At 38.6% G+C, this 26,010-nt stretch overlaps 1 protein-coding gene across 22 annotated transcripts in view; it reads left to right on the forward strand.

The window, feature by feature from the left end:
* Nucleotides 1-26,010, forward strand: part of CAST (calpastatin) — a 107,933-nt gene that overhangs the window by 16,965 nt on the left and 64,958 nt on the right. For 10 of the 22 annotated variants that reach the window (XM_027037455.2, XM_027037472.2, XM_027037463.2 and 7 more), the window contains exon 1: nucleotides 22,935-23,083. Coding sequence is in view for 8 of the 22 variants with exons in the window: in XM_027037551.2 (XP_026893352.1) it covers nucleotides 15,980-16,051 (72 nt within the window). In the remaining 14 variants the exon portion in view is untranslated. Of the gene's footprint in view, nucleotides 1-15,979; nucleotides 16,052-22,933; nucleotides 23,084-26,010 lie in introns of those variants that run through there. The other 12 variants (XM_027037551.2, XM_027037483.2, XM_027037522.2 and 9 more) reach the window with 3 other exon arrangements.

Raw genomic sequence — 26,010 nt, forward strand, 5'->3', positions numbered from 1 at the left:
ACAGCCTCCCCACTTTGAGCATGGACCCCAATGTGGAGCTTAAACTCACAAACCATGAGGTTATGACCTGAGCCGAGATCTAGAGTATACACTTAACTGACTAATCCACCCAGATGCTCCAAGAAAATAGTGAAGACTATAAAGAAAAAATACCATCATCTACCATTCTAGCACCTACAGACATGGCCATTACTTCCATCTTGGCATATATCCCTACATGATTTTTCTCTGTGTATATTATGTTTAAGCAGAGATAACAACGAAAATCATTAGTAAGGCCTAGAAAAGGATAAATAATGTGCTTTGTGAGAGATCAATTTTTTCTAGTTAAAAAGAGTCATCATTGTGTAGGTTTTAAGAAAATCATTATTCAGGTATCTTGGCATTTTATTAGGGCATTTAATCTAGTCTTTATGTAGTGCTATGTTTTTGAGGGAGAAACACCTTTAAAAACTCTTCAGGGACAGTGTTCTCACAAGCTAGTGATTTAGCTGTTGTTAGCAAATTCTGGAATAGTACAGCATATATTGTTTTAAGGGATTATCGGTTGTGACAAAAAAGTCCATGATAATTGTGGGGAGTTGACTGTGGCTGCACAAGCTCATGTCCCAGTGCCAAGAAAGAGGCAAAGTCAAAGTGCCCCGAGCTCAATCCTACCTGGCTCAGTGGGAGAGCCATACTCCAGCAGCCAGCCCAGAATCCAACTGCATGGCTGATTTGGCAGGCTAAAAACTCTCTAAGGGAAGCTCCAGAAATTCTTTTGGACTGCAGTTTCCTCATTTTCGTTTTTAGCTCTAAATTTCAATTCATGTCTTCATTGACTGGAATATTTTTAAACATAATTTTTTCAGGGAGGGAGCACGAATGGTGATTTTCTGAACATGCTTTTGTGCTGGCTTCACACAAGAAATAAATACAAAATTGTACAACATCCTTGGTGAGCAATTCTGTTCCCTCAAAATTCTATACATGTTGCTCCAAGATTGTCTGGCTTTCTGTGCTGTAGAGATGTGTGGGGAAGCCTAATTTTAATTTATTTTTAGAAATTCTGTTTTTCCTGTCTTAGTGCATATACAATTTTGTTGTTGTCCTTACAATTTAAAAAAAATTGCCAGGAGGTACGTATTTATCTGTTTCTCTTTATTAATTGTTTTCCTGAGAATGTCTTATTGAATTATTGCTTTTATTTTGGTTTAGCCCTCATGGCAATAAAAATCATTATCTTATTGATTTCTAACTATGGGATGGGACAAGATGCAAAATCTTTTGTCTATTATATATTGCAGAGCCTTTCCCATTAAAAAGGAAGAAAGTTTGGTAGTTAATTAAGCTTAGTAGCTGTTTTGTTTAAAAAACAACACCATGCTATATGTAGCACCCAGAACATATGCCAATAGCTATAAAGTAGAGACCTTAGGCATCATCATTCAATGAATTGTTTTATCAGAAGCTAAGGATACACTTTTAATAAATAATATGAAAATAACGTGCTTTTAAATCAAGCATCTGTGATATACAAATTGTTATGTCATTGGATAGGGAAAGGCTAGTAAAAAACAGTAAGTACTTTGCCTTTATAAGTGAGCACATGAATGTATCAACATTGTATCATATAGTGATAGTATGCCTTTCATTATTGCGCTTTGAATTTATGAGCCTAATTATCGAAGACCTTAGATCTCACCAAAATTGTCTCTGAAAAGTTGTACCTTATGGCGTATGAAATTGCAATCAAATGTTAACAAAATATCAAAGGAATTGAATAGAAGGTAAATTTACTGGCTTCAGAGTAAATCATAAGTCCTGGAAACCTGATGGACAATTGATTAAATATTATTCCTGAAATAATACTATTTTAAATTATATATTTGTTTTCATTCTTCTCTTTAGATTTTATTAGCTTCTCAAAGATAATGGCATGACTGATTGAAAAGGGACAATAACCTGAAATCATGCTCATAGCAAAATAACCAGTTTCATCTGAGGGCTGCAAATGTATGATTCTTGTCATAAAGTCAGCAACATTTTATCATACAAAAATGTGCATCATAGCTTATTTTTATTTTAAATTTTATATATTATATTTTATAATATATATATTATATATAATATATATTATTATATTTTATAATATATATTTTATATAATATATATTATATATTATATTTTATAATATATATTATATATAATATATATTATATATTATATTTTATATATTTTATTATTTTATATTTTATTTTATATTTATTTTATTATTTTAAAAACAATTCATTTGTGAAAGCAAAACCTAAAGGAAAGTTGATGTCATCAAGTCTTTTATGTTTCAGTCAGCATTATTACAGAATGCTTAGTAAATGTATAGAGCAGTGTGTTAGTATCATAAAAAATTTTTAAAAACTCTATTCCTAATTTTTGTTTTGTTTTTACCAATTACTTCATGTGACTCTTATGTCACTGGTCTTCTGAGTACATTTTGAGTTACAATGAAATAATTCTTTTTTTTTTTAATTATTATTATTATTTTTTTTTAAGAGAGAGAGAGAGATAGAGTATAAGCAGGGGAGGGGCAGAGGGAGAAAGAGAGAGAGAGAATCCCAAGCAGGCTCCGCGCCTAGTGTGGAGCCCACCACAGGGCTCAGTCTCACTCCTGTGAGATCATAATCTGACCAAAATCAAGAGTTAGGAGCTTAACCAACTGAGCCACCCAGGTGCCCCAAGATAATTCTTACAGAGTGCATAGCACAGTGCTTGCCACACATAAGCATTTGTTTCTTGTTTTTTGTTCTCTTTCTCTCTTTCTTCTTTCCTTCCTTCCTTCTTTCCTTCCTTCCTTCCTTCCTTCCTTCCTTCCTTCCTTCCTTCCTTCCTTCCTTCCTTCCTTCCTTCTTTCCTCCCTCCCTCCCTCCCTCCCTCTCTTTCTTTCTTTCTTTCTTTCTTTCTTTGTAGATAATCTTTCCATCCTGGCCCTTGTACCTACTGTTCTCTGTCATGTTCTGGCTATAGCGTGACTGAAGCACATTAAGAGTGCTGAAGTTTCTAAGAGTCATTGAATCACGTGGGTGCCTTTGGTTGGAGCAAGTACTAACCGTGTTTTTCTCTAATTTTCGTAGGACCTTGTCTAGGGAGCTATTCCTTCTTTCTTTTCCTCTTTGTTTAATGATTCCTTTGGATTACATATTAGTTCAGTCTTCTTCATCATAAACTGTTTCAAAATATATCCTTTGAAATTGCTCAAGTTCCCATTTTATCTTCCTTTCTAACCCTCAGTGCCAAAATTCTTGTTTGAAATCATTGAAGAAAAGAGTGTCCAGAGAAAGAGGAGAGAAACCAAAAGCAGATGTTGATAAATGCCTGTGGGAGGGGGGGGCGGGGTGGGTAAGAAGGAGAAATCAGTGAACAGGTCAAAGAAAAAGCAATTAATAGGTAGGGGGACCTGGGTGTTGCAGTGTCATTAATGGGGAGACTGGAAAAAGGGTCTAGGCTGGTAATTGCAGAATTATGGGGGCTGTGGAAAGACCCTGGATTGGAGATGGGGATATTGTTGGTGCTCTTTGGAGCTGTCTCTTTTATGCTTGGGAGGGTGCTGAGTAAGTGGAGATTCTGCACTGATGACTCTTCAATGTACATGGATTTATGTAATGAACATCAGTAAAGCAAAAAAAGTTGAAATCAGTGTTCACTTATACCAAAAGAGTTAAGTGTGGCCTAGATGCATCACATGTTACAGATTTCTTGGATTGTTTGCCAGTTGTTTATAGGTAAATAGATTCACTTGTTAATTGAGTAGTATCAAGTAACAAAGACAATATTTGGAAAGAACTCGGGAGGGAATTCTAAACATATGTTTATCTTAATCATTAGGACATCAGGCTTTTTGGTTGGTTATTTACATTAAGGTTAGCATCTCTGGATTTTTTCTTTTGTAAATCAAGTCAGTCCATTCCTACATAGTCTAATTGGAGCTCAAGAGCAGAATTTTTGGACTTAAGTACATTCCAGAGATACAGCACTCTGAAATCTGCAGATGCAACTTTGAAGAAAAAACATTTCTTTTATAGGAAATTGATCAAGTACTTTTATATTCACATTCCAATTTTGGTTTCATTTAGTACTTGGGTTAACCATTGCTTCATTGAATGTAATTTTGTGACTGGCTTTTTTTGTGCTTTCTTAAAAGATGGGTAGACTCTGGAAAATCTGAAACCAAGCATCTATTCCACTGAATAATGAAAGCTAAATAGGAAGCTGAATGACTAATGGATTTTAAAATAGTGCATTTAGAAGATAATGAAGATTCTTAGGACCAGCTATAGGGACAAGAGTTTGCAGAGATACATGTTAGGTGTGGTGGTATCGGCCTGAATGCTAAAAACATAGTTCAGGGGACACCCAGTGGTTAAAAGGAGGAAATTCTTTGCTATGGTAATGTTCAAAAAGTGATGGAATAAAATATTTCTAGCTTTAGCAATGATGATACATTGTTGATTTTGTCTTTCTATTTTTTTTTTTTCAACGTTTATTTATTTTTGGGACGGAGAGAGACAGAGCATGAACGGGGGAGGGGCAGAGAGACAGGGAGACACAGAATGGGAAACAGGCTCCAGGCTCTGAGCCATCAGCCCAGAGCCTGACGCGGGGCTCGAACTCACAGACCGCGAGATCGTGACCTGGCTGGAGTTGGACGCTTAACCGACTGCGCCACCCAGGTGCCCCTATTTTGTCTTTCTAAATTAGCATATGTTAGGGGTGTCTGTGTGTGTATTTTAAGAAGGAGGCTTGATTTTGACTTCTTATATAAATTTTCTTCAAATATTTGAAAACTTCAAAATTATGAAATTGTAAATCTATATGATTAAACTCTTCCTTTAACAAAAACATAAATGGTGTTTTAAAATGGAAAATAACTGAGAGCCTTGAATAAGAAAAACAATTCATCCTTTTTTATCTAGAAATTCTCAGTCTGAGAATTTGTTTCAAGTGCATTATCAGAGGTGTACATGATGGCACAAGGATCTTCATCACTGTATTTATAATAATGACAAACTGGGAGAGAAACAAACATACAGCAGTAATGAATTGGTGAAGTTACCACACAGATGTAGTAACTGAGGTATCTTGAACACCATGTTTCAAAGAACATTTAGTGGAGAAAAGTGTTTATGTTAGGTTAAAAAAAAAAAGATGAAGGAATTACAATTTCACTTATATACTGTATTTATAACATTGTGAATATTTTTTTATTTACACAAGAATAGAAAAATAACTGAAAGTAGCTGTCTTGATTGACAGGAATTTGAGTAATTTACATTTCTTTTTTCTACTTTTTATTCTAAATGTATTTTTTTAATCAGAAGGAAAAGAATAAAGATCATCAGGTTATAAAAGAATAATGAAAGTGTTTTTAACAGTGATCAGAACTAAATCTGTGCATATGTCTGCTTACACATTAAAGAGAGAAGTATTTTAGATGTGAGCCTTTTTTCTTTAGAACCCCTTAGAGATCCAGCAGCTGCTACTCCTCTGTGTGTGTGTGTGTGTGTGTGTGTGTGTGTGTGTGTGTGTGTTTATGTACAGGGACAAGCAAATGTGCATGTTTGACTAGAAGTGTGTCTCTTACATATGGACAGAGAATTAGGTAGCTTAAAGGGCAAGGATTCATAATTATTTTCAGTTCATAGTCCCTATGGAATCTGATGAAAACTGATCTTTTCCTCTGAAAAATACATACATATGTGTGTACAAAACATACTCCCAAAATGTGACATACAATTTAAGGACATTTAGAGGTACACGCCATCCCCAGCCCTGAAGGGGCAATCTTGTTGAGTAGATATATTTAGGAGGTACCATCCAATAATAATTCCCAGTTAGCTTGTTGTCTGTAATTCCACCATTAGCAACTTACTTAACCTTTGAGTTAAACATTGCTTTCTCCTGGATCCTCTTTTAAATTCTGAGTATTCCTAGGAGAGATAATATATCAATTATTAACACCTTAGTGAGAAGTATTTTGACAAGAGAAGATTGGTAAGGGTAGTTGAGAACTAGAGAGCATTTGATAATAATAGCTAACACAAATATAGGCATTGTACACACCCACATACATGCACCCCTCTTATAATAATCTCATTCTCCTGGTGAGGAAATTGAGGGAAAGCTTGATTAAATAACTTGTCCAAGGTTATACAGGTATTTGGTAGTGAAGTCCAGAATTGACTCAGTTTACAGAGTCAGGGCTTTTAACTACTATCTTGATAATATTCATAAAATTACCTATTTTAAGAATTCTGTCTATTTGGGGCACCTGGATGGCTCAGTCATTTAAGCACCCAACTTTGGCTCAGGTCATGATCTCACCGTTTGTGAGCTGGAGCCCCACATCGGGCTCTGAGCTCACAGCTCGGAGCCTGGAGCCTGCTTCAGATTCTGTGTCTCCCTTTCTCTCTGTCCCTCCCCTGTACACGCTCTGTCTCTCAAAACTTAATAAAAGGTTTTAAAAAAATAAAAAGAAGAAGAATTCTAAGGCTAACACCATAGACTTTCTTACTACTGTTGTCAATTTTTGTAAATCTTTCCTTCTTTCCTCCTTGTGTTGTACCCTCTTTTCATTCAAGAAGTTTATAAAGTAAGATTAAATCATTCCACAGGAATAAAAGGCACAGCATAGGGAATATAGCCAATGATATTGTAGTAGTGTGTATGACAGATGGTAGTTGCACTTGTGATGAGCACAAATAACACTTGGAGTTGTTGAATCACTATGTTGCACACGTGAAACTAATGTAACGTTGTGTGTCAAGTATACTTTACTAAAAAAATAAATTAAAAAAGGAAGATTAAATCATTCCTATTTCCTTGAGCCTGAAATGAAGAAAGTGCATTCTCTCTCCATGGGGTCAGAAATGCAACATGGAGGAAAGCTGGGTCACAGCAGACAGAGTCAGGAAAAGGCTAGCATTGGGGCTGCTTAGCAAGACAGCCACCCAGGACTAGAAAGACTTGAGTTGGCTTGGTGATGATGAGTAGGTACTGAGTGGTTAGAAAATAAACACACTCAATGAAGTGCAGCTACCATAGTCTGTGTTATTAAGACCATTGTGCATGAGGCATTTCCCTCAGTAAGTGAATTTCTATGCAATGAGTTAATGGTAAGATTTATTCATTATGACTTATTTATCACTGTTTCCCAGGGGCTAATATATCCTATGTATTACGTCGCATTTGTGGTAGCATACATTTATACTTCTTTTGGTAATAAAGGCAACTTGTATTTATTTGTAGACTATTTACAACCATGGTATAAAGGATCATTTGTAGATAAGGGTCAAGCTTTATAATTGGTACTGTTGGGGGATAGGCCTACCCTTTTGAAAGACAATTATTTTCTAGATACTATTTTCTGATAAAGCATGTGTTTTTGGGGCGCCTGGGTGGCTCAGTCGGTTGAGCGTCCAACTTCGGCTCAGGTCATGATCTCACGGTCTAGGAGTTTGAACCCTACGTCCAGCTCTGTGCTGACAGCTCAGAGCCTGGAGCCTGCTTTGGATTCTGTGTCCCCCCTCTCTCTCTGCCCCTCCCCCACTCATGCTCTGCCTCTCTCTGTCTCAGAAATAAACGTTAAAAAAAAAAGCATGTGTTTTCATGTGGAAACACAATATTTCTTGTCATTTTATAGGGTAACTATTGAGTAATGGAACTGATTTGTTAACAAATATGTCAAAACATATATTTTAATGAGAGTTTTTATCCTGAAAACTACTACATTTCATAAAGTCTTAAGAAACCATTGATCTAAAAATGCACTGATTGAAAAATGCTAAGAAAAGAAAAACTATAAATTAATCTCTGACCATAGATTTTCTGTACTTATTTTTTTTATTGAAGTATAATTAATGTACAGTGTCTTATGTTTCAGGTGTACAATATGATTCAATAATTTTATACATTATTCATTGATCATCACAATAAGTGTACTCTTAATCCCTTTATCTATGTCACCCATGCCCCTACCCACCTCCCCTCTTATACTATTTTTAAGAAGCATCTGGGGGCACCTGGGTGGCTCAGTTGGTTACGTATCTGACTTCAGCTCAGGTCATGATCTCACGTATCATGAGTTTGAGCCCCGCATTGGGCTCTGTGCTGACAGCTAGGAGCCTGAAGCCTGCTTCAGATTCGTGCCTCCCTCTCTCTCTGCCCCTCCCCTGCTCATGGTCTGTCTCTCTCTCTCTCTCTTAAAAATAAATGAACATTAAAAAAATTATTTAAAAAAAGAAGCATCTGTATGTAAGAGGTATGGAAAAGGAAAGAAAATGGTGACTTCCTATCAATAAAATGAAATCCAGTGGTAACCTGAAAATTTATATAGTTAAGCTACTTTCCATTGTTCAAATAATATTGATATTAATTCTACTTTTACATTCAGAACACAAAAGCATTTCATCTTTCCATCAATATTTTTTTTTCACTAAAATCATTTGTTAATCCAGTTCAGTAGCTTTCTCATATTTACCATATATGAATCTGATTAGTTTTTGGTAGGTTCAAAAACTTAAATCTCCTTTGAGAGCATAAATTTGTTTTGCATCCAAGGATAATCAAATAATGTGTTGCAGTTTCTGAAAAAAGTTCAACAAAGAGTTTCACAAATATCTTGAGAAATTATTTGAGCATGCCAGCAGCCACATTGAACCTTTGAGGATTTCAATACTCGTTTAATGCAAAAGTTCTTGTATATCTGTGTGCTCAAAAATTTTGTGACCTATAATGTCTGACTCTTAAAGGCTGTACTCTTAAGGGCTCCCCAAAGAATATTTGCTATTAGTTTGGTAGAAAGGTAGGCTATCTCCATTTTCTTTCTCTTTGGATGGAGAAGAGAATCACTGGTTTTGTGGCTGCAGGAACTCTAACCAACTCCCTGGAAGAGAAAGACATCATGTCAGCTGGGACAGAACTCTTGCCCCACATGTAGATTTTGTCATCACTGGAAGTGTTTGAGGGATGGGCATCTAAAAACCAACTTGCCCCTTTGTTCATACCCTATTTATTCATCATTCTTACTTGGATTTGTTAAGCTTCATGGATTGGTGGGTTCATCACATTTGTAAATGATTTGGTCATTATCTCTTCATATATTTTGGTTTGTCTCCATCTCTCTTCTCTTCTTTGGAGGCTGCAGTTATACACATATTAGCTGCTTGAAGTTGTCCCACAGCTCACTGATCCTCTCTTCCCTAGCCTCTAGTCTTTACTCACTGTTTCGTTTTGGGTAGTTTCTATTGCTATGTGTCCATGTTCACTAGTTGTTTCTTTTGTGATATCTCATCAGTTATTAATCCCGGTATATTTTTCATTTCAGACATTGTATTTTATATCTTCAGAAGTTTGATTTGGGTGGCTTTTAAGAAAATACTTTTCATGTCTCTCCTTAACTTACTTTTAAAAAGCTTTTTATTTTGAAATAGATTCTCAGGAAGTTGTGAAGATAGTATGAGAGGTCCCCTGTACCCTTCATACAGTTTTCCCACTGGTTACATCTTACGTAATTATAGTATAATATCAAAAGTAGGAAATTGACATTGGAACATGTGTATGTAAGTTCTATACCACTTTATTACATGTATGGATTTGGGTAGCCAGCACTGCAATCAAGATACTATGCTTTTTGAACATTATATTTTCCTACCCATGGAAAATAAAGTTGTATTTTTCTGCTTCTATGCATGCCGTGTAATTTTTTATCAGATGCCAAATAGATGTGAATTTCATCCTGTTGGGTGCTTGTTTGTTGAGCTGTGTTCTGGGACACAGTTCAGTTACCTGGAAATAACTTAAGGTTTGCTTTTAAGCTGTTTGGCTGGCCCAGAGCAGCCTTTAGAAGAGGACTAATTTATCCTTCTGCAGACTCTGCCAATGATTCTGACTGTTGGGGACATACTCTATTCCTGGTCTGTGCGAGCCCTAGGGATTATACCTCTGCTCCTTCTGTGTGTTCTTTACCCAGACTTCAGGTTTCCACATGGCATGCACGTGCATGCAGATCTCTGGGGCCCTCTCTTGCAGCTCTCTTTCTGGTGCTCTCCCTGTGAACCTCTTGAGCCCCCTTGGTCTGTGGAGCTCCCAGTTCTATCTCCTGAACCCATAGAGACTGATAGTTTCTGCCTAGGTTCCTTTTCCACATTCCACATTCCACGTTCCACGTTCAGGCAGCCTGGGAACTCTCCAGACAGAAAGCTGGAACAGCCCTAGGGCTCACCTCTCTTGTTTCCCATACAGGGAACATCATGCTGCCTGGTGTCCAGAGTCTGAGGACCACTGTTTCATTTAATTCTCTGGCAGTTTTTTAGTTGTTCAAAGTAGGAACACTCCTCACCTTGGAATCTAAATTTCCTTACATTTTTAATCTAAATTTCCTTATGTACAAACTTCATAAATATAAAAGGGAGACAAACTTATACTTGAAAGGAGATGTGGCCCAACTTACAAACTGAAATTCCTTCATTTACTGGAAAGGTGTGTTTGTTTTGTTTTTGTTTGTTTTGTTTTTAAGAAGGAGGCTTTTTAGTATTAGCCCCGTTAAGTAGTCCGGGCTCCTCTTAGCCAGCATTTACTGAGTAATCTTGGTATGCCTGCCTGGGGGCTAGATGCATCACATTTATACTTCCATGTAATCCCCAGAGCTCACCCAGGCCTGGGAATACAATGTGTTCCCACCAGTCAGTCACTGGGTAGAGCTCTCAGAAGGGTGTCATCTCTGTTTGGAAAAAAAGAAAAATTAGTCCTACTTTGAAGGCTGCTTTTGTCCAACCTAACAAAGCTTAAAAGCAAACCTGAAAAGGATCAAAGTGTTTCCAAATAACTTAATCGTGTCCATTATTAGAATCATGGCTAGACCTAAGAAAAAACCACTTTTTTTATCCAATGAAAAAAAATGTTTTTTTTCTGATTGTATAAGTAATAAAAGCTGACAGAAAATTTGCAGCAGCCACTGAGTTAAAACCAGGTCCAGTGGTATTGCCTTGAGGAGATCAGCCTATTCCACCGCGACTTGATCAAGAACTTTGAGTCTCTCTAGAGCAGGGATTTGTAACCTGTGGGCCACTCCTCAGACCATTCTTCATCTCCTTTGATCCTCACAATCTCCATCTTAGATATGGGTATGGTTATTCTTTTTTTCAGATGAGAAAAATAGTGCTTAGAAATGTTCACGAATTTGTCGACAGTCTCAATGGGCATTTGGTGGAGCCAGGATTCTTGCCATACATATCAAAAGATAGAGCCTTTATTCTAGGGAATGTGGCACCTTTCTTTGTGGTCACTAAAGTCTCAGGGCAACATGAGGCTTCACTCAGGGCCTTTCCTGAGATTTTAGGAGATTGTGACATAACAGCTCTTTGCTTGGCTCTTAGAACTTCATTGTTACTTTGAAAACAGTTTTTAAGACTTGAGTTCTGATTCATTCAATAAAATTTTTTATTGGGAATTACCACAGACGTACCAAAAAAAAGGTATGTAATTCATTCTTTTCATACCTTTTTGCAGCTGCAGATAGAATTGCTCTCATCTGTGTATTCTTCACTGAACTTCTCTGCTCAAGCATGGGATGCCTCTTTTATGGGTCTCATGGCTGGCTGGCAGACTTTTGGAGGTAGGAGAGGCTGCTTAAAGTCGGTGTGGATTCATAGTCCATGGAAACAGGGCCTCATGACTGCGTTCATGACTGCAGGAGAGATCACACACTTTTCTCTGTTAATTCCCCAGACTTGGTGTCCTGGAGTTTGAGTCTAGTGGAGGAAAATAAGGCACGGAGTATCGTACTTCTGTCCCTGTTGATCATTAGGACTGAGGGCCTAGCATGCTCGACTGCAAGGGGCCAGTGACTCAGCCAGGCCTGTGACCTGACGTTAGGGATGAGGGGCAGTCTCTTCCTGCCAGTTTCCTTTCTATAAAACTTAAGTTAAACAAAGAAGTGCTCATAATTATTACAACGGGTGTGATTGGTTGGCAAGGAGAAATCTGCCTGATGGCTTTTAGTCTATGGGTTTATAGAAATGAAAAAAAAAATTAACTCAAAATCTGAATTACTATAGTATTGGCATCCTCATTTAATGTCTTAATCTTTTAAAGACTAGAGCATTTCTGTATGTTAGGACAAATGCAGAGTCATAGCCAAGAGAGCTTGTTTAGAGAGTTTCTGCTTTCTGTGAGTGGATGGATTCTGTTCTGTCTGAGGGTAGATCCTGCCCTATCACCAGTTAGTGAATATGCAGACCTAACCAGGTGGGAGAGGTGTTCAGGCCAGAGTGTGATTTCTAAGGACCAGTGCTGATGGTAAGGTAATGAGAAAGTAAGGGTAAAGAAGATACCTGCAAAACTAAGCACAGGGTGAGGTGAAGCCAGAGAACTTTGAGAACTTTTCAGCTGATAAGGGAGGACTCAGGAGGGCTAGATGGTTACCAGAGAAGATCAGGAAGCAGGCTGAAGCTGGAAGAAACCGATGATCTCAAACATACCTGACTCTAGGGTCATCCTAAATCTCTATCACTTCAGTTTAAGTATCTTCATCCAACATCCTATTTCATCTCATACCAAATATGCCTGTGCCTGCCATGCTTCATTTGCTCTAACTTCTTTCAGTTTCTCCAGCTTGCCAAGCCCATTCCTATCTTAGGGCCTTTGCACATGCTACTCTGTCTACCTAGAATGCCTCCTCTCCCACATCCCTTATTTCCATGATTGGGTTATTTGTAGTCAGACCTCAATCAAATGTCATTTCTTTGTGTATCCCATCTGGAACAATTCTTAGCCAGTCATTTGCTGTTACGTTACCCTATTTTACTGTGTTTACAGCAGGCATCACTCACTGAAATCATTTTGTTTTTTGTTGACTTATTTAGAGTCTGATTGCTCCTACTGGAATGTAAGCACTATGAGAGCAGGAGTTTTTTTTCTGCTTAATTGGTCATTACATCCCCACTGCTTAGAATAGGACCAGGCTCATAGCCAGGGTTCAGTAAATGCCTGTCCAATGAGTGAATGAATGAAGGATGCATGAAGTCAGACACAATTGAACAAAGACTGCCAAGACTTATATACAGCCCAAAACATCTGTAATTAAATGTTGGTTACTAACCTGAGAATGAGGAGTCTGATCTGGTTTATGTGTACATTTCTAAGCTTTTGTATTGTGTTTTAAGAAACTAATATAAGGGCTTAATAAATATTAGATTTAGTCCTTTGTAGATTAGGTTATATAGGGTCAGAAGGTAAGGCAAGCTTTGGAGTGACAGGTCCTACCCACAGGAAAGCCAAGAGATCCTCATTTGAGTTAAAAGTTATTGAATTTAAGAAATGAAAATAAAAAGTAAATCTTGAGTTCATATGAAGGGAAAACAAAAATCAGCAAATATATCAAGTTTAAATAGTTTTTTTTTTTAACTTAATAGTTTTATAACTCAGCCAAAAACCAAGTTTTTTTTAATTCTCTTGGGCAAATTCTCGCTGACGCATTAAAGTGGAATTCGTTTACAGATGAGGCAGGGTCTGGCATGCATGGATGGGGGCTTTGACTTAGTGGATAGGAGCTGTTGCTAGGGCAGGATTAGAACATGACCTTCCTTGATTATAGTTGAGACCAAAGGCTAATGGCTGGAGTGCGGGGCAGCTATGGCCCACAGGACAGTGGCCTGGTCTTTCTGGGCTTCAGTCTCCTCACTGGGAAGTGAGGAGGTTGAAATGAGTAATGGGATTAAAACCAATACCCCATTGCTGTATTCTTGTCTTTATTTCTTAGGTCTGGTACCTTACACTGAATCCATGAATACACTATGGCCATCAGAAGCTATTTGTTAATACACTTTATATTTTGAAGAGACTTGCAACCTGGATAAAATTGAGGCCATCCCCTCTTTTCACCATCTCCCATACCACACTCACAACACTAGCTCTTTAGCAGCCTCTTTTATTTCTGTCATGTTTAAGATTCTTTTCTTCCCTTGGCCGATGGTACTGCATGTGTGCTTGGGAGAGACTATTTAGTCCGCAGGCCATGCCTGGGAGCCTGGGACTCCTGCAAATGCCTGTGAGGCCCCTCAGATACCATTTCATGAACACAAGTCCACCCTGTTGCCTCAGTGACTTTCCTGAAGTGCTTGAGTGTGGTCAGCCAGTGGATTCAGAAACATGATACTTTGAGGACAACAAGCTAGGTTTTGACTTTTCTGCTTCCTAAGGTAATATTTAACCTGCAGGAAGAAGCGGCTTCAGCTCAAGAGTCCGTGACAGGCATTTAAAAAAAAAAAAAGTAAGCAGTATGACTCTTGCTAAATGTTAACAAGTTAAACCACATTGCTTTCAATTATGTATGTATGTATTTACTTATTTATTTTGAGAGAGAGGGAGAGAGAGCAGGGGAAGGGCAGAGAGAGAGGGAGAGAGAATCCCAAGCAGGCTTCATGCTGCCAGCACAGAGCCTGATGTGGGGCTTGAACTCACCAACCATGAGACCATGACCTGAAGCAAAATCAAGAGTTGGATGTTTAACCAACTGAGCCACCCAAGCTCCCCTCAATTGTATGTTTTTAAAATTTTTACCATATAGACATACAACTTTTTAATATATTATGTATCAGCATTATTGCCCTTCCTATATTCAATGCTTATAGTACATTATTCACATTTTATAGATGTTGGAGGATAATCGATTTGACATTATAAAACTGGATAGTTTACAAGCTTGCCTCTTTGAAATACCGATATTCGTAAGAGATATATCAAGGCCTTGTTGAGAAAGAAGCTGTGTATTTTACCTTTCCTTTTTTCTCCCCTCCATTTAATGTTCTTTTTCAGTTAAAATAGTATAGTTTTGTAAGAAAATACAAAAAAGCACAAAGAAGAATATTTTAAAAAATTGCTCTTAACTGCACCATCAGAAAATAACCTCATATGAACTTCAGTGATCATACTGTACATACTATTTTATAAGCTGACTTTTCTTTATAAAAAATATGAATAACGTTTTCATTTAATGAAATGTTCTTCTAAACATGATTTTTAATAACTGCATGATATTTCATCCTGTAGCTGTCTATAACAGACTTCTATTGTGGGAGGCAGTACAGATAGGTAAGAGAACAGGGTGTGAAGCAGACGTCCTATTTCTGACTAGCTGTGACCATCGCTGAGTTATGTGTTCATCCCATTCCTCAGTCTCCTTACCCAGAAAATGAGAATAAAAATAGGACCAGCATTATACCGTTTCCTGTGAAAATTAAGTAGGTTATGACACATGGTACTTAAAACACTTAGAGCACTTACAGTAATGCTCTAAATAGATACTCTTACTGAAGTATTATTACTCTATTTTTATCTATAATTCTATTATTCTAATGGAATAATTGCCTGGCACATGGTAAGTACTCAATAAATATTCATTATTATTACCTATATTGCTTTCAGCTTTTTGATCTAATAATACTGTGAATATCTTTGAAGAAAAAAAGGCTTTTGCTTTCTCTTCTTACTTCCCTAAGATAAACTTTTAGAAGTAGAATTCTGTCTTTGCGACTTATTGCTAAATCACCCTCTGTAGAGGTTGTGCTAGCATGCACTGTCTATAGTGCTGTAAGAGAGAAAGCCACCCACTCCACAGCAAGTGAAGTTGTTTCCAGAAGTGCTTCATGGTGGAAATGGCAACTTCCCATGAGGATCGTTGTAGTTCTCCAGAATCATTGACTATTGAATAATTGGGATTTATTCAGCTTCCTCTTCCTTTTCAGTGTTTATATAGTCTTCAGACAAAGATGAACAATTTAAAAACATTAAACATTAATGTTTAAAAACATTAATTTTTGTGTGCTTAGTATATTAGTCTGAAGTTTGCTTAAGAAAATATTTGTATTGATATGAAAATTTAACTTGTCTACATTGTTAGGATGGTTTACCCCAGTGAAACTAAAATATATACTTTCTTATTTTTAAGAAAAAAGCAACAAGCCTTGGGAGCAGTCAGCCTTCCAGAACCCATGCTGGTGGAACAGCCCCGGCCACCAAGGTCAGTCATTTCCTGAGCATGAAAAGACTCCTGCTCTACAACAGGTCTATCATTAGTGGGTGGAGTCTGTAGAGAAGGCAAATAGTACTTGTATATCATGGTAAGTTTTGAACAAAGTATCCTTTCTATGCTGGGGGTGGGGAGGAGAATGTAATTTCTTAATAATGGTTTGAACAATTTAAAACCTAGTAAAATCATTGATTCTACAATTTTTCTTGGCATATAATAAGTGTTCAGTAAATATTCTTATCATAATATCTATAGATAATATTGGACTTTTACACATAATGTAAGTATAAATACAGCACTTTCACTTCTTCAGAAAATAATTCAGATTGTCTTGATGAGCATTAGCCACACTAGGCTCTCTGCTAAATGCTCTGTGTAAATACCTCATGTATTCTTTTATTAATGTTGTAATTATTATTCCTTTATACCTGAGGGAGTCAGGGCCCAGAGAGGTTAAGCATCCTTGATAAGATTTCAAAGCCAGTAGGATAGAACAAGGGTTCAAACCCAGGCTTCTGTTCAGACAAGGTCCTCGACACCACTGGACGTCAGAAGCTCTAATGGAGCATTCTTTGGTAATATAGCACTTGAGAGCTTTGCAACTTATAAAAATCACTGAAACAACACATTTAAAGACAAAAAACTACAATTTTAGTTAGTAGTTTTCAACATTTAAATAGTTTTGTTCAGCCCATTTCAACTTGTGATCTTCCAGTATGTCTGAGATCATCAAAAACATTATTTCAGGGCTATCTATACAACTACTTATTTTTTTAAAAAATTATTTTGAATGTTTATTTTTGAGAGACAGAGAGGGGACACAGAATCAGAAGCAGGCTCCAGGCTCTGAACTGTCAGCACAGAGCCTGATGGCAGGGCTTGAACCCACAAACTGCGAGATCATGACCTAGGCCGAAGTTGGACGCTTAACCAACTGAGCCACCCAGCCGCCACTATTTATTTATTTTTAAATGTTTATATATTTATTTTGAGAGGGAGGGGCAGTGGGAGAGGGAGAGGGAGAAACCCAAGCAGGCTTCATGCTCAGGATGGAGCCTCACACAGGGCTCCATCCCACGACCATGGGATCATGACCTAAAGCCTAAATCAAAAGTCAGACACTCAACCTCCTGAGCCACCCAGGTGCCCCTACACAACTATTTTAAATAAGCATTTTTCCTTTAAAACTAGTCTCTTTTCTATGGAGGTCTGCATACTTTCTCATATAGGTTACTTGGCTTGGTTAAGAGTTAATGTTTTAAATGCTTTTTGGAGCCCCAGCTGCTCTCCAGGCCCTTAAAAGGTGCCCAAAACAAAATCCAGCTGAGAAATGAGAAGAAGCTGGCCACAGAGTTGAACAGATTCAGGAGCACAGCCTCAGTGCTAACTATGGGTAAGAGGACTTCTGCACAGCAAAACAAACCCAAGTTGCCTCTTTGCCACTTACTCTTAGCAAGTTTACCTATCTCCAGTGAGCTTCAGTTTCTTCATGTATAAAATGGGGATAGGACTTCTTTGGACAGATCTGCCAAGAGGCCTCAATATAATAAAATATTTAAAACACATAGCCCTCAGCCTGGCATTTCGTAGGTACTGGGGAAAATGTATGTCAGCTGTGACTACTCCTGTTAGCCTCACACTCTTGTTTGAATGTCTAAAACTAAAAAAGATGTGCCACTGGCACCTGGGAAGCTGGGTACGTTAAGCGTCTGACTCTCGATTTTGGCTCAAGTCATGATCTCACCCTCGGTGAGATCAACCACCTTGTTTGGCTGCGAGTTGTGAGTGTGCAGATTGTCCCTCTCTCTCTGTTTGGGATTCTCTCTCCCTCGGTCTCTGCCCCTCCCCTGCTTGCTCTCACTCTCTCAAAATAAACAAACACTTAAATATATATATATATTAAAAAATATACATATATTTATATATATAAAGATCTTTATATATATATATAAAGATCTTTATATATATAAATATATATAAAGATCTTTATATATATATAAAGATCTTTATATATATAAAGATATATAGGTATATATCTTTATATATATATAAAGATTTGCCATATATGTCCTGTCTTTTATAGAATTGCAACCTTTATTTAACTTCTGCTTAAATTATGCCTCCACACATGAGAAGCCTCGGTAGAAAACCCCACCCCTATGAGATTTGGTGGATCAAGTGGAGATGGTTTCTAAAATTTGGGATTATCTAAACTCTTGGTGGGGAGGTGTTTAGTAGATTGTGGAAATGCACACCTAGTCACTCATTCAGAATTCTGTAAAGAATTTTGGCATCTTCCCCAAACCCTGCTGTGTCTCAGAAAGTTGAGGGAGGGAGTGTAGCTGGGAGGTGGAGGCATTTTAGCCACATATTTAGTGTTTATTTAATGTCAAACTTGACATTCTTTCCTTAGCTTCTAAGACATTGTCCTCTTTGTCCTCTCTCCTGTTGCACTTTCCTGACTTGCTTTGCTTCAGCAGTTTCCTGAATATTAGTTTTCCCCAGAGTTTTATTCTTCACTCCTTTCTTTCTCATATATTTAACATTTATAGATTATTGGAAGATTATATATATATATATATATATATATATATATATATATATATAAATCACTTCTGCTTTGATGCCCAACTGAAAGGGCTTTAACTCAGCCGCATCATCACTTTTTTTAAAAAAAAGGTCATTCCCATGTATCATTTAGAAAAGCTGGCATAATAGCATTTGTGATCACTTGAAGCCTTTTATTATAAATTAATTATAATAACACACACAGGCAACATAGTATTACCCTGACAGATGAGATGACAAAATAGTAGATATAATTGGCAGGGAGAATTAGTTTTGGTTTTCTTGATTCTTGATGTACTGAACTTGAAAGTTAAAATAAGTGATAATTTCACCATTATAAAGAAAACTTTATAGCCCATCTTAAAAGTTAAATATTTAATCTGAAACTAATCATAAGCTGTGTGATCTAGAATGGATACCATGTATTGCAGAACTATTTTACGAGGGTTCTTACAAAATGAGTAATTATGTACACAAATAATATCACTGCCATGCAGTTCTGTGCTTGGAAGATCCAAAGCACTTAAATGACATAGACCTTTCTAACTCCAAATAATTATTGTAAGAAGTTTAGCACTTAAAATTCGATTTTTGGTAAATTAATAATGAGGACTAATGAAGTTGCAGAAATTATTTATGCTCTTAGTAACGCCAGTATGAAAATAGTTGTGATTTGTAATCAGTCATGCAACTATTGCTGGACGAGTTCTCAGGCAGCATGGATAGTAACCATGTCCTTGTTCAGGTGAAGAAACTTGCTTTAGGAATGTGTCTGCAGTAGGATCACCTGGGTGGCTCAGTCGGTTAAGTGTCTGACTTCCACTCAGGTCATGATCTCATGGTTCATGAGTATGAGTCCCGATCCAGCTCTGTGCTGACAGCTCAGAGCCTGGAGCCTGCTTTGGATTCTGTGTGTGTCTCTCTCCTTCTCTCTCTGCCCCTCCCCTGCTCACACTCTGTCTCTCTCTCAAAAATAAATGAACATTAAAAATGAAAAAAAAAGGAATGTGTCTGTAGTAGACTACAGCTATTAAGAAGATATATTGGCTGAGGTTATTAGTTCCAACTGGACTCCACTCTATTTCAAACCAAAAAAGGGATTTCTTAAGGATTGGCGGGTAGCTCGTAGAGATCCCAAGGACTCCAGCAGAAGGAATCTAAATCTTCACAGCCAAGAACCATGCCCAGGCTCATCTTGGGTGCTTCCTGTGCTACCACCACAGCTCAGCACCTATTGCATTTAGGACCAGATGCCAGAAACTCTGCCACTGCCAATCTTGAAGACTAATAGGCCTTGTCATACACAGATTTCTTGGTAGGCAGTGGTCTCTTCACATTGTTCACTTCTAGCCTCATTCTTTTATGGCATATGTAATTGACCAGCGTAAGTCATGTGCCTCAACTCTGCTACAAGGGACCCTGGGGATGTGAGTGCTCTGGATTCTGCTTTGGGAAGATGCATATTGAGTAGGTAGGTGGGAAATTTATAAATACATAGTGAGGGTTTTCAAAGGTGTGGCCAGCTGCCAACTGACAAACATCTAGTACAGAAAGGAAAACAGGAGAATTAACTGAACCATGATATGTTGCTCAGCTATATTAGAGGGAGAAAAAAAAAACATAAAAGGGGCTCCTGGGTGGCTCAGTCAGTTCAGCACCCGACTCTTGTTTTTGGCTCACATCACAATCCCAAGGTTGTGGGATCGAGCCCTGCATCCAGCTCTACAACTGTGCATGGAGCCTGCTTGGGATATTCTCTCTCTCTGCCCCTCTCCCCTGCTCTCTGTCTCTCTCTCTCTAAAACAAACAGTCAAATGACGATACAAACAACATTTCCTCCAGCTACAGGAGAGATTTGTGAAGGAATAAGCACCCACAAAGAATTCTTTTGTGATTTTGCTTCTGGTTTTGCCATAAATAGCTGTGTTGGCATTAAATATCCCTCTTCTCAGCCGCTAATTTTCTCATCCATAAGATTAGTGAGAGGCTGGAAAAACTATGTGTATTCTGGCATTCAGTGTCAGCCTCACCCCACAGTATCCTTGGACCATATGTAGTTTGGGAGATGACTCTGTGTGTTAATAAGTAGGCAAACATGTTTATTTTAATAGTTATGCATGTATTTTAATGTGCTTCAAGATAAACTAGCACTTCAAACTCATGATCCCAAGGATAGTTTTGATTAAGACAGGCTAAAGGTTAAAAAAGTAAATCTATTTTTTTAAATATTAAGTAAATATACTATAGCCAATTACAAATATTATAGGCAATGCACAAGTAACTATTTGGAAAACAAGATTCAGAGGAGTAATTGTCATATTGTAATATTCATATTGAATCAGTGGGTTTTTTATTGAAATGAGATTGTGATTCAAGAAGTCTGCAGTGAGGCTGAAATTCTGTTTTTCTAACAAGCTCCTAGTTGCTGCTGCTGCTGGTCTGGCAACCACACTTTGAGTAGCGAGGACGCTGAATTGTTCTGATTGTGGACAGTTTAGACTGCCTGTACCTTAGATTACATAAACATTGCTTGGAGAATCTGGTTTAAATACAGATTCTCAGGTTCCCAGTCAAGAATTCTGATTCAAAGGGGTAGGGTGAGGCCCAGGATTTTATTTAGTTAATACTTACCCCCAGATGTTTCAGATGCAAAGGATCTGAGGACCACACTGGGAGAAAGGATGAATCTCAGGGATTGGGGCAGCCAAAGCACATCAGGAAATAATGTCCCTCTTCATTTCTAAGAAAAGGAGCCACTTTCTGTACGTACTGTAGTATAAGACTCTCTGAAAAATTTATCTCATAACATGTAATTACTTATCTGCATTCTTCAGTCGTACAGGATCCCTCACCTCCGTTGAGGGAGATGTGCTAACCCTGGGGCTATGTTACCCAGGATGCATCCCTTTTGGGGTGTGGCCCAAATAAGTCATCCTGTGCTGTTTTTGTCATAGGAGGAAATGAATGTTAGTGAAACCTAGATGAGCTGAGGTTTTGTTTAAAAATTTTTTAAAGGAAAGAAATTACTAATAGTAAAAAAAAGGAATTTTTAAGCTGTATTTTCATTGGGAATAATTTTAAGGACAGGGTCTTCTGTTGAGGGAATTATAAAATATTAGAGTTGGGGGCACCTTGGGTGGCTCAGTCGGTTAAGTGACTGACTCTTGATTTTGGCTCAGGTCATGATCTCACGGTTTGTGAGTCTTAGCCCCATGTCAGTTTTAGTGATGACAGTGCAGAGCCTGCCTGCTCAGGATTCTCTCTCTCCCTCCCTCTCTGCTCCTCCCCCACTTGTTCTCTCTCTTTCTCTCAAAATAAATAAATAAAATAAAAAAAATAGAGTTGGAAGGGTGCTTACTTCACCAGCTTTAGTTAACAGAAGTAAGTGAAAAATGAAAATCAATAAGGTGGCTGTGAGGGACACCTTGCAGAGGAAGTCAGGAACCTCACCTGCTCTGGCTTCTTGGTGTGGGTATAAAGCTGTGCAGATGACCTCTCTGCCTTTTTCATGCCAGCTGGCAGTCACCTCTGCCTTGGCTGGATGCACCGTTGAGTCACTGCTCAGCTGTCAGTATCCAGCCTGAGGTTTCTGTTCTCCAACCACTGACCACCCTCTCCTCCTCCAGTCACACCCCAAGTTCAGTGTCCAGAGTCTTTATGGTGACTGATTTGTGACTTTGAAAAAAGTTGGCTTTCCGTATTTCTTTTAAAATTTCATAACTCTTCTATTAACACCATCATTCGTTCTGTATTTATTACTTGCCATTCTTTTATAATAAAGAGCATTTCCTTTCCATTCATTCATTCATTCCATTCATAGTAATACGGACCCATGACTTATTTTATTCATTGGCTTAAAATCCATTTTTCTTATTATTTTGATATTTTTAAGTATAATAATGGACGATAATTTAGTAGAATTCTGATTCTGTTACACTGCTTTTTAAAATATCCATTATACTATTTGAAATGTATTACGAATCCCTGGTGATGGTCATCAGTAATTTGCTTTCTAGTTTAAAAAGATATTTGGAGCGTGTATTTGCGAGAGCACCCCACTTCGCTCGCTCGCTTATTTTGGTGGAGTCACAGGGTGACGCCTGGGAGCGGTAGATCTCTGCCATCAGCAGGGACTGTGCACCCCGCGCGTGGCCTGCATCACCCTGGGCGTTATTAACGCAGCCGGCTTCCCGGATGCCTACTCAAGACAGGTGGGCGGGGCGGGCGCGTTCCTCCGCTGAGCTGCCCGGAGCTCAGGGGCGGTGCCACCGGGGGAGGAGGGCGGGGAGCAGCGTGCGTCGCGTCCCGGGCCCGCCCCACCTCGCCCCGCCCCACCCCGTGCCTGCCTGTGGGCCGAGGCTCACAGCAGAAACCGCGGGGGCCGAGCCCAGCCTGGAATGCAAACGTCCTGAAAACCCAGCTGAAGTCTCTGGGCCCGGGGGGGTCGGACGCAGAGTGAGTACTGATTTCGGCCGCTGGCCTCCAAGGCCGCGCGTCTGCTTCCCAGGCGAGCTCCCGGCCCTGCGCGACCCCACACTAGCACCCTGCCGCTGGCTTCCGTGGTTTGGACCCGCGCTCCTACCGTCTTTTGACCCTAAAGATGCGTTTCTTTCCACATGGGCTCTAAGTTAAATTGTGTTATTTGGGCACCCCTCCCTCCCTGTAGGTAACACCGTTGCTGTCTCTTCAGCAGGGAATGTGTCTGGTGACCGGACGCGCGGTTGGGTTACAAAACCAGGGATTTGTGTGACCCGGGGGAAAAAAATGCAAAGAAGAAAAGCAGCAGCTATGTTAATTTAGTTTGGCATTTTTATTTCTATGGTTAGGTCCCCCCTCCCCCCTCCCCCCTCAGCCCTGCCCTCACTTACGGTGCTGACCTCCGTTTTAGAGAATGAGCTCACTCTGTATAACCTTTCCATGTACCTGATACATTCTGGGTGTGGTGTGGCATGTGTTGTAACATGTTTTAGTTCTCTATTTCCTTGAACACAACCTGAGACTGTGGTCAGATAACATCACTGAGGGGTACTTTGTGTCTGACTTTAAAGAATGCAAGGTGTTTTCACAGAGATTTAACAATCTCTTATGTACTGTTAGGGTCCTAGTGTTCCTCAGTTAGAAATGGGGAGAGGCTAATTCTTTATTCCTATTTTACAGCTTGAGAAAACGAGGCAGAGGGTTTAGGAAACTTGCTTAAGGGGCAAGACCTTGGGTTCTCTGACTAGTCTTGTAGGAGCCCACCTATACAGCAGAAGAACCAGAATGCTCCATCAGCAGCTCTGGAAAGTTTCTGCTGAGATGTTTTGTGGAGCAAAAGCCTCTGCATTGCAGGGAAGGTCAATAAGGAGTGGCATTCGCTGTCCAAAGGGGGAAACTATTTTCTAGTAAATAAATATCAAGTGCCTCTTCCTGATGTTTGTGGGCACTGACTTCAACTTTTGCACACTGAGTTTTTAGTATTTAAAAGGATGATTGTTACTGGGAATGTGGTGGGGAGGGAGTGATAATTGGGGTTCCGGGAGACAGTATAGAATTAAAATGAAGTAGTGACATTTAGCAAAATCATGCTGAAGTCGGAAAGGCTGCATCTGCTGACTGATGGAGCAAAGGGTAAGCGGCCAATAGCAATGAGGGTGGAGTGGGAATCCGTGTGTAGCAAGGACCCTTGATGTCTATTATAAACAAGTGAGTTTTGCAAACGACATTGGCAGTGTTTATGAAGCAGCACATCTAAGTATAAATGTTAGCTGTGGTTCAGTTCACATGCTTTAAAAAAAGATTCCTAGTGCACGAGAAGAGTTGATTATAGTATGAGTGGTTAATTTAGTTCCTTGATTGTTCTCTGAATTGGCCAAAGAAGGGTTCCTGTTGATCTTTTCTATTTGATAAAATCAATCTTATTTTTCAATTCAATAAATATTTATTGAGCACTTACTATGTAGAAGTAACCGTGGTAGATGCTATGGGGGTCCAGATAGGTGGATCCTGTCTTTAAGTGGCTCACAATATAGGAACGAGCTAGCATTCTAAGAACAAAAAAATATATACCTAAATGAGACAGTGTAACCAATTGAGACTTTACTGTGTGATAACTTTTCATGCCTGAAACTCATTTTTTGGAAAATATTTTATAGAGACCTGTTAAATATGTCCTGAGAAACTATACAGCATGGTAGTTAAGAGGTCAGGCTCTTACTTTTTTAATCTGTAAAATGGGCATAATAAATGAGGATCGACCTCATTGCTACATTATCATCACATTATGTGGTGCTCAGCTCTTGTCTAGAACATAGTAATTTTCACTAAATGTAGCAGTAACTATTACTATTCTGTTCCTATACAGATTTACTGATCTGTTCTTGTTCTGAAACCTATTATGGCCGCTTTCTAATAATTTATTATTGCCTAGTATAGGCAGGAGAGCACTAGTCCAACAACATCACCTTGTGAACAGTAGGATTGTGCATGGCCTCTGTCCAGATCTCCAATGTCCATGTATATGGACTAGCTCAGAAGTCCGTATGTCCTACGAGATATTGCAAAGTACCATTAGAAATTGGAAATAATGGGACTGAGCAATTACAGCTTTCCATAAAAATAGGGTGTCTCATTTGTTCTTAACCAGGGGAGTTAGCAACCAATGAAAGGGTATTTTAAAATGCGTGAAAGTGCTTTTGGTGATGCTTTAGCATTCACTGGGAGCAAGACAGTCCTGCTCACTTAAGAATTGCCAGCCCCCCAAAATAGAATTGTCAGCCCAAATGCCAATAGTACCCTGTTGAGAAACATTGGGTAGCTGACATTTTTAAGTTAAAAGCTATTCACATAGGGTCACCTGGGTGGCTCAGTCAGTTAAGCATCCCACTTCGACTCAGGTTATGATCTCACGGTTCCGTGGGTTCGAGCCCTGTGTCGGGCTCAGTGCTGATGGCTCAGAGCCTGGGTTCTGCTTCAGATTCTGTGTCTCCCTCTCTCTGTGCCCCTCCCCCACTCACACACTATCTCTCAAAAATAAAAAGTTAAAAAAAAATTTAAAAAGTTATTCAAATAGAAAACATGAAATGCAGTTGTTGGTGACAAGCATTGTACTTTCCCGGTATGCAGATTATTAATTCAATATATCAGAAAAACTATAGGATTTCTCTTACAAGGTCAGACACGTTGGTGCAAAAACACATATTCCAGGTTTATATAGTCTTCCAGATGAGAGTATTGCAAGTTATAATGTAAAAGAAGATACAAAGATATATATGTATACAGAAGAGCATAGATTGTGGGTTTTTTATTTAAACCAGACCAACCAATTAGTTCACATTTGGGAAAAAGTAAGTAGTTCCACTAAGTAGTAATGATACCTTAAACATTTATTGCCGATGGATTCC

This window comes from Acinonyx jubatus, chromosome A1, assembly GCF_027475565.1.
Source record: "Acinonyx jubatus isolate Ajub_Pintada_27869175 chromosome A1, VMU_Ajub_asm_v1.0, whole genome shotgun sequence".
NCBI lineage: Eukaryota > Metazoa > Chordata > Mammalia > Carnivora > Felidae > Acinonyx > Acinonyx jubatus.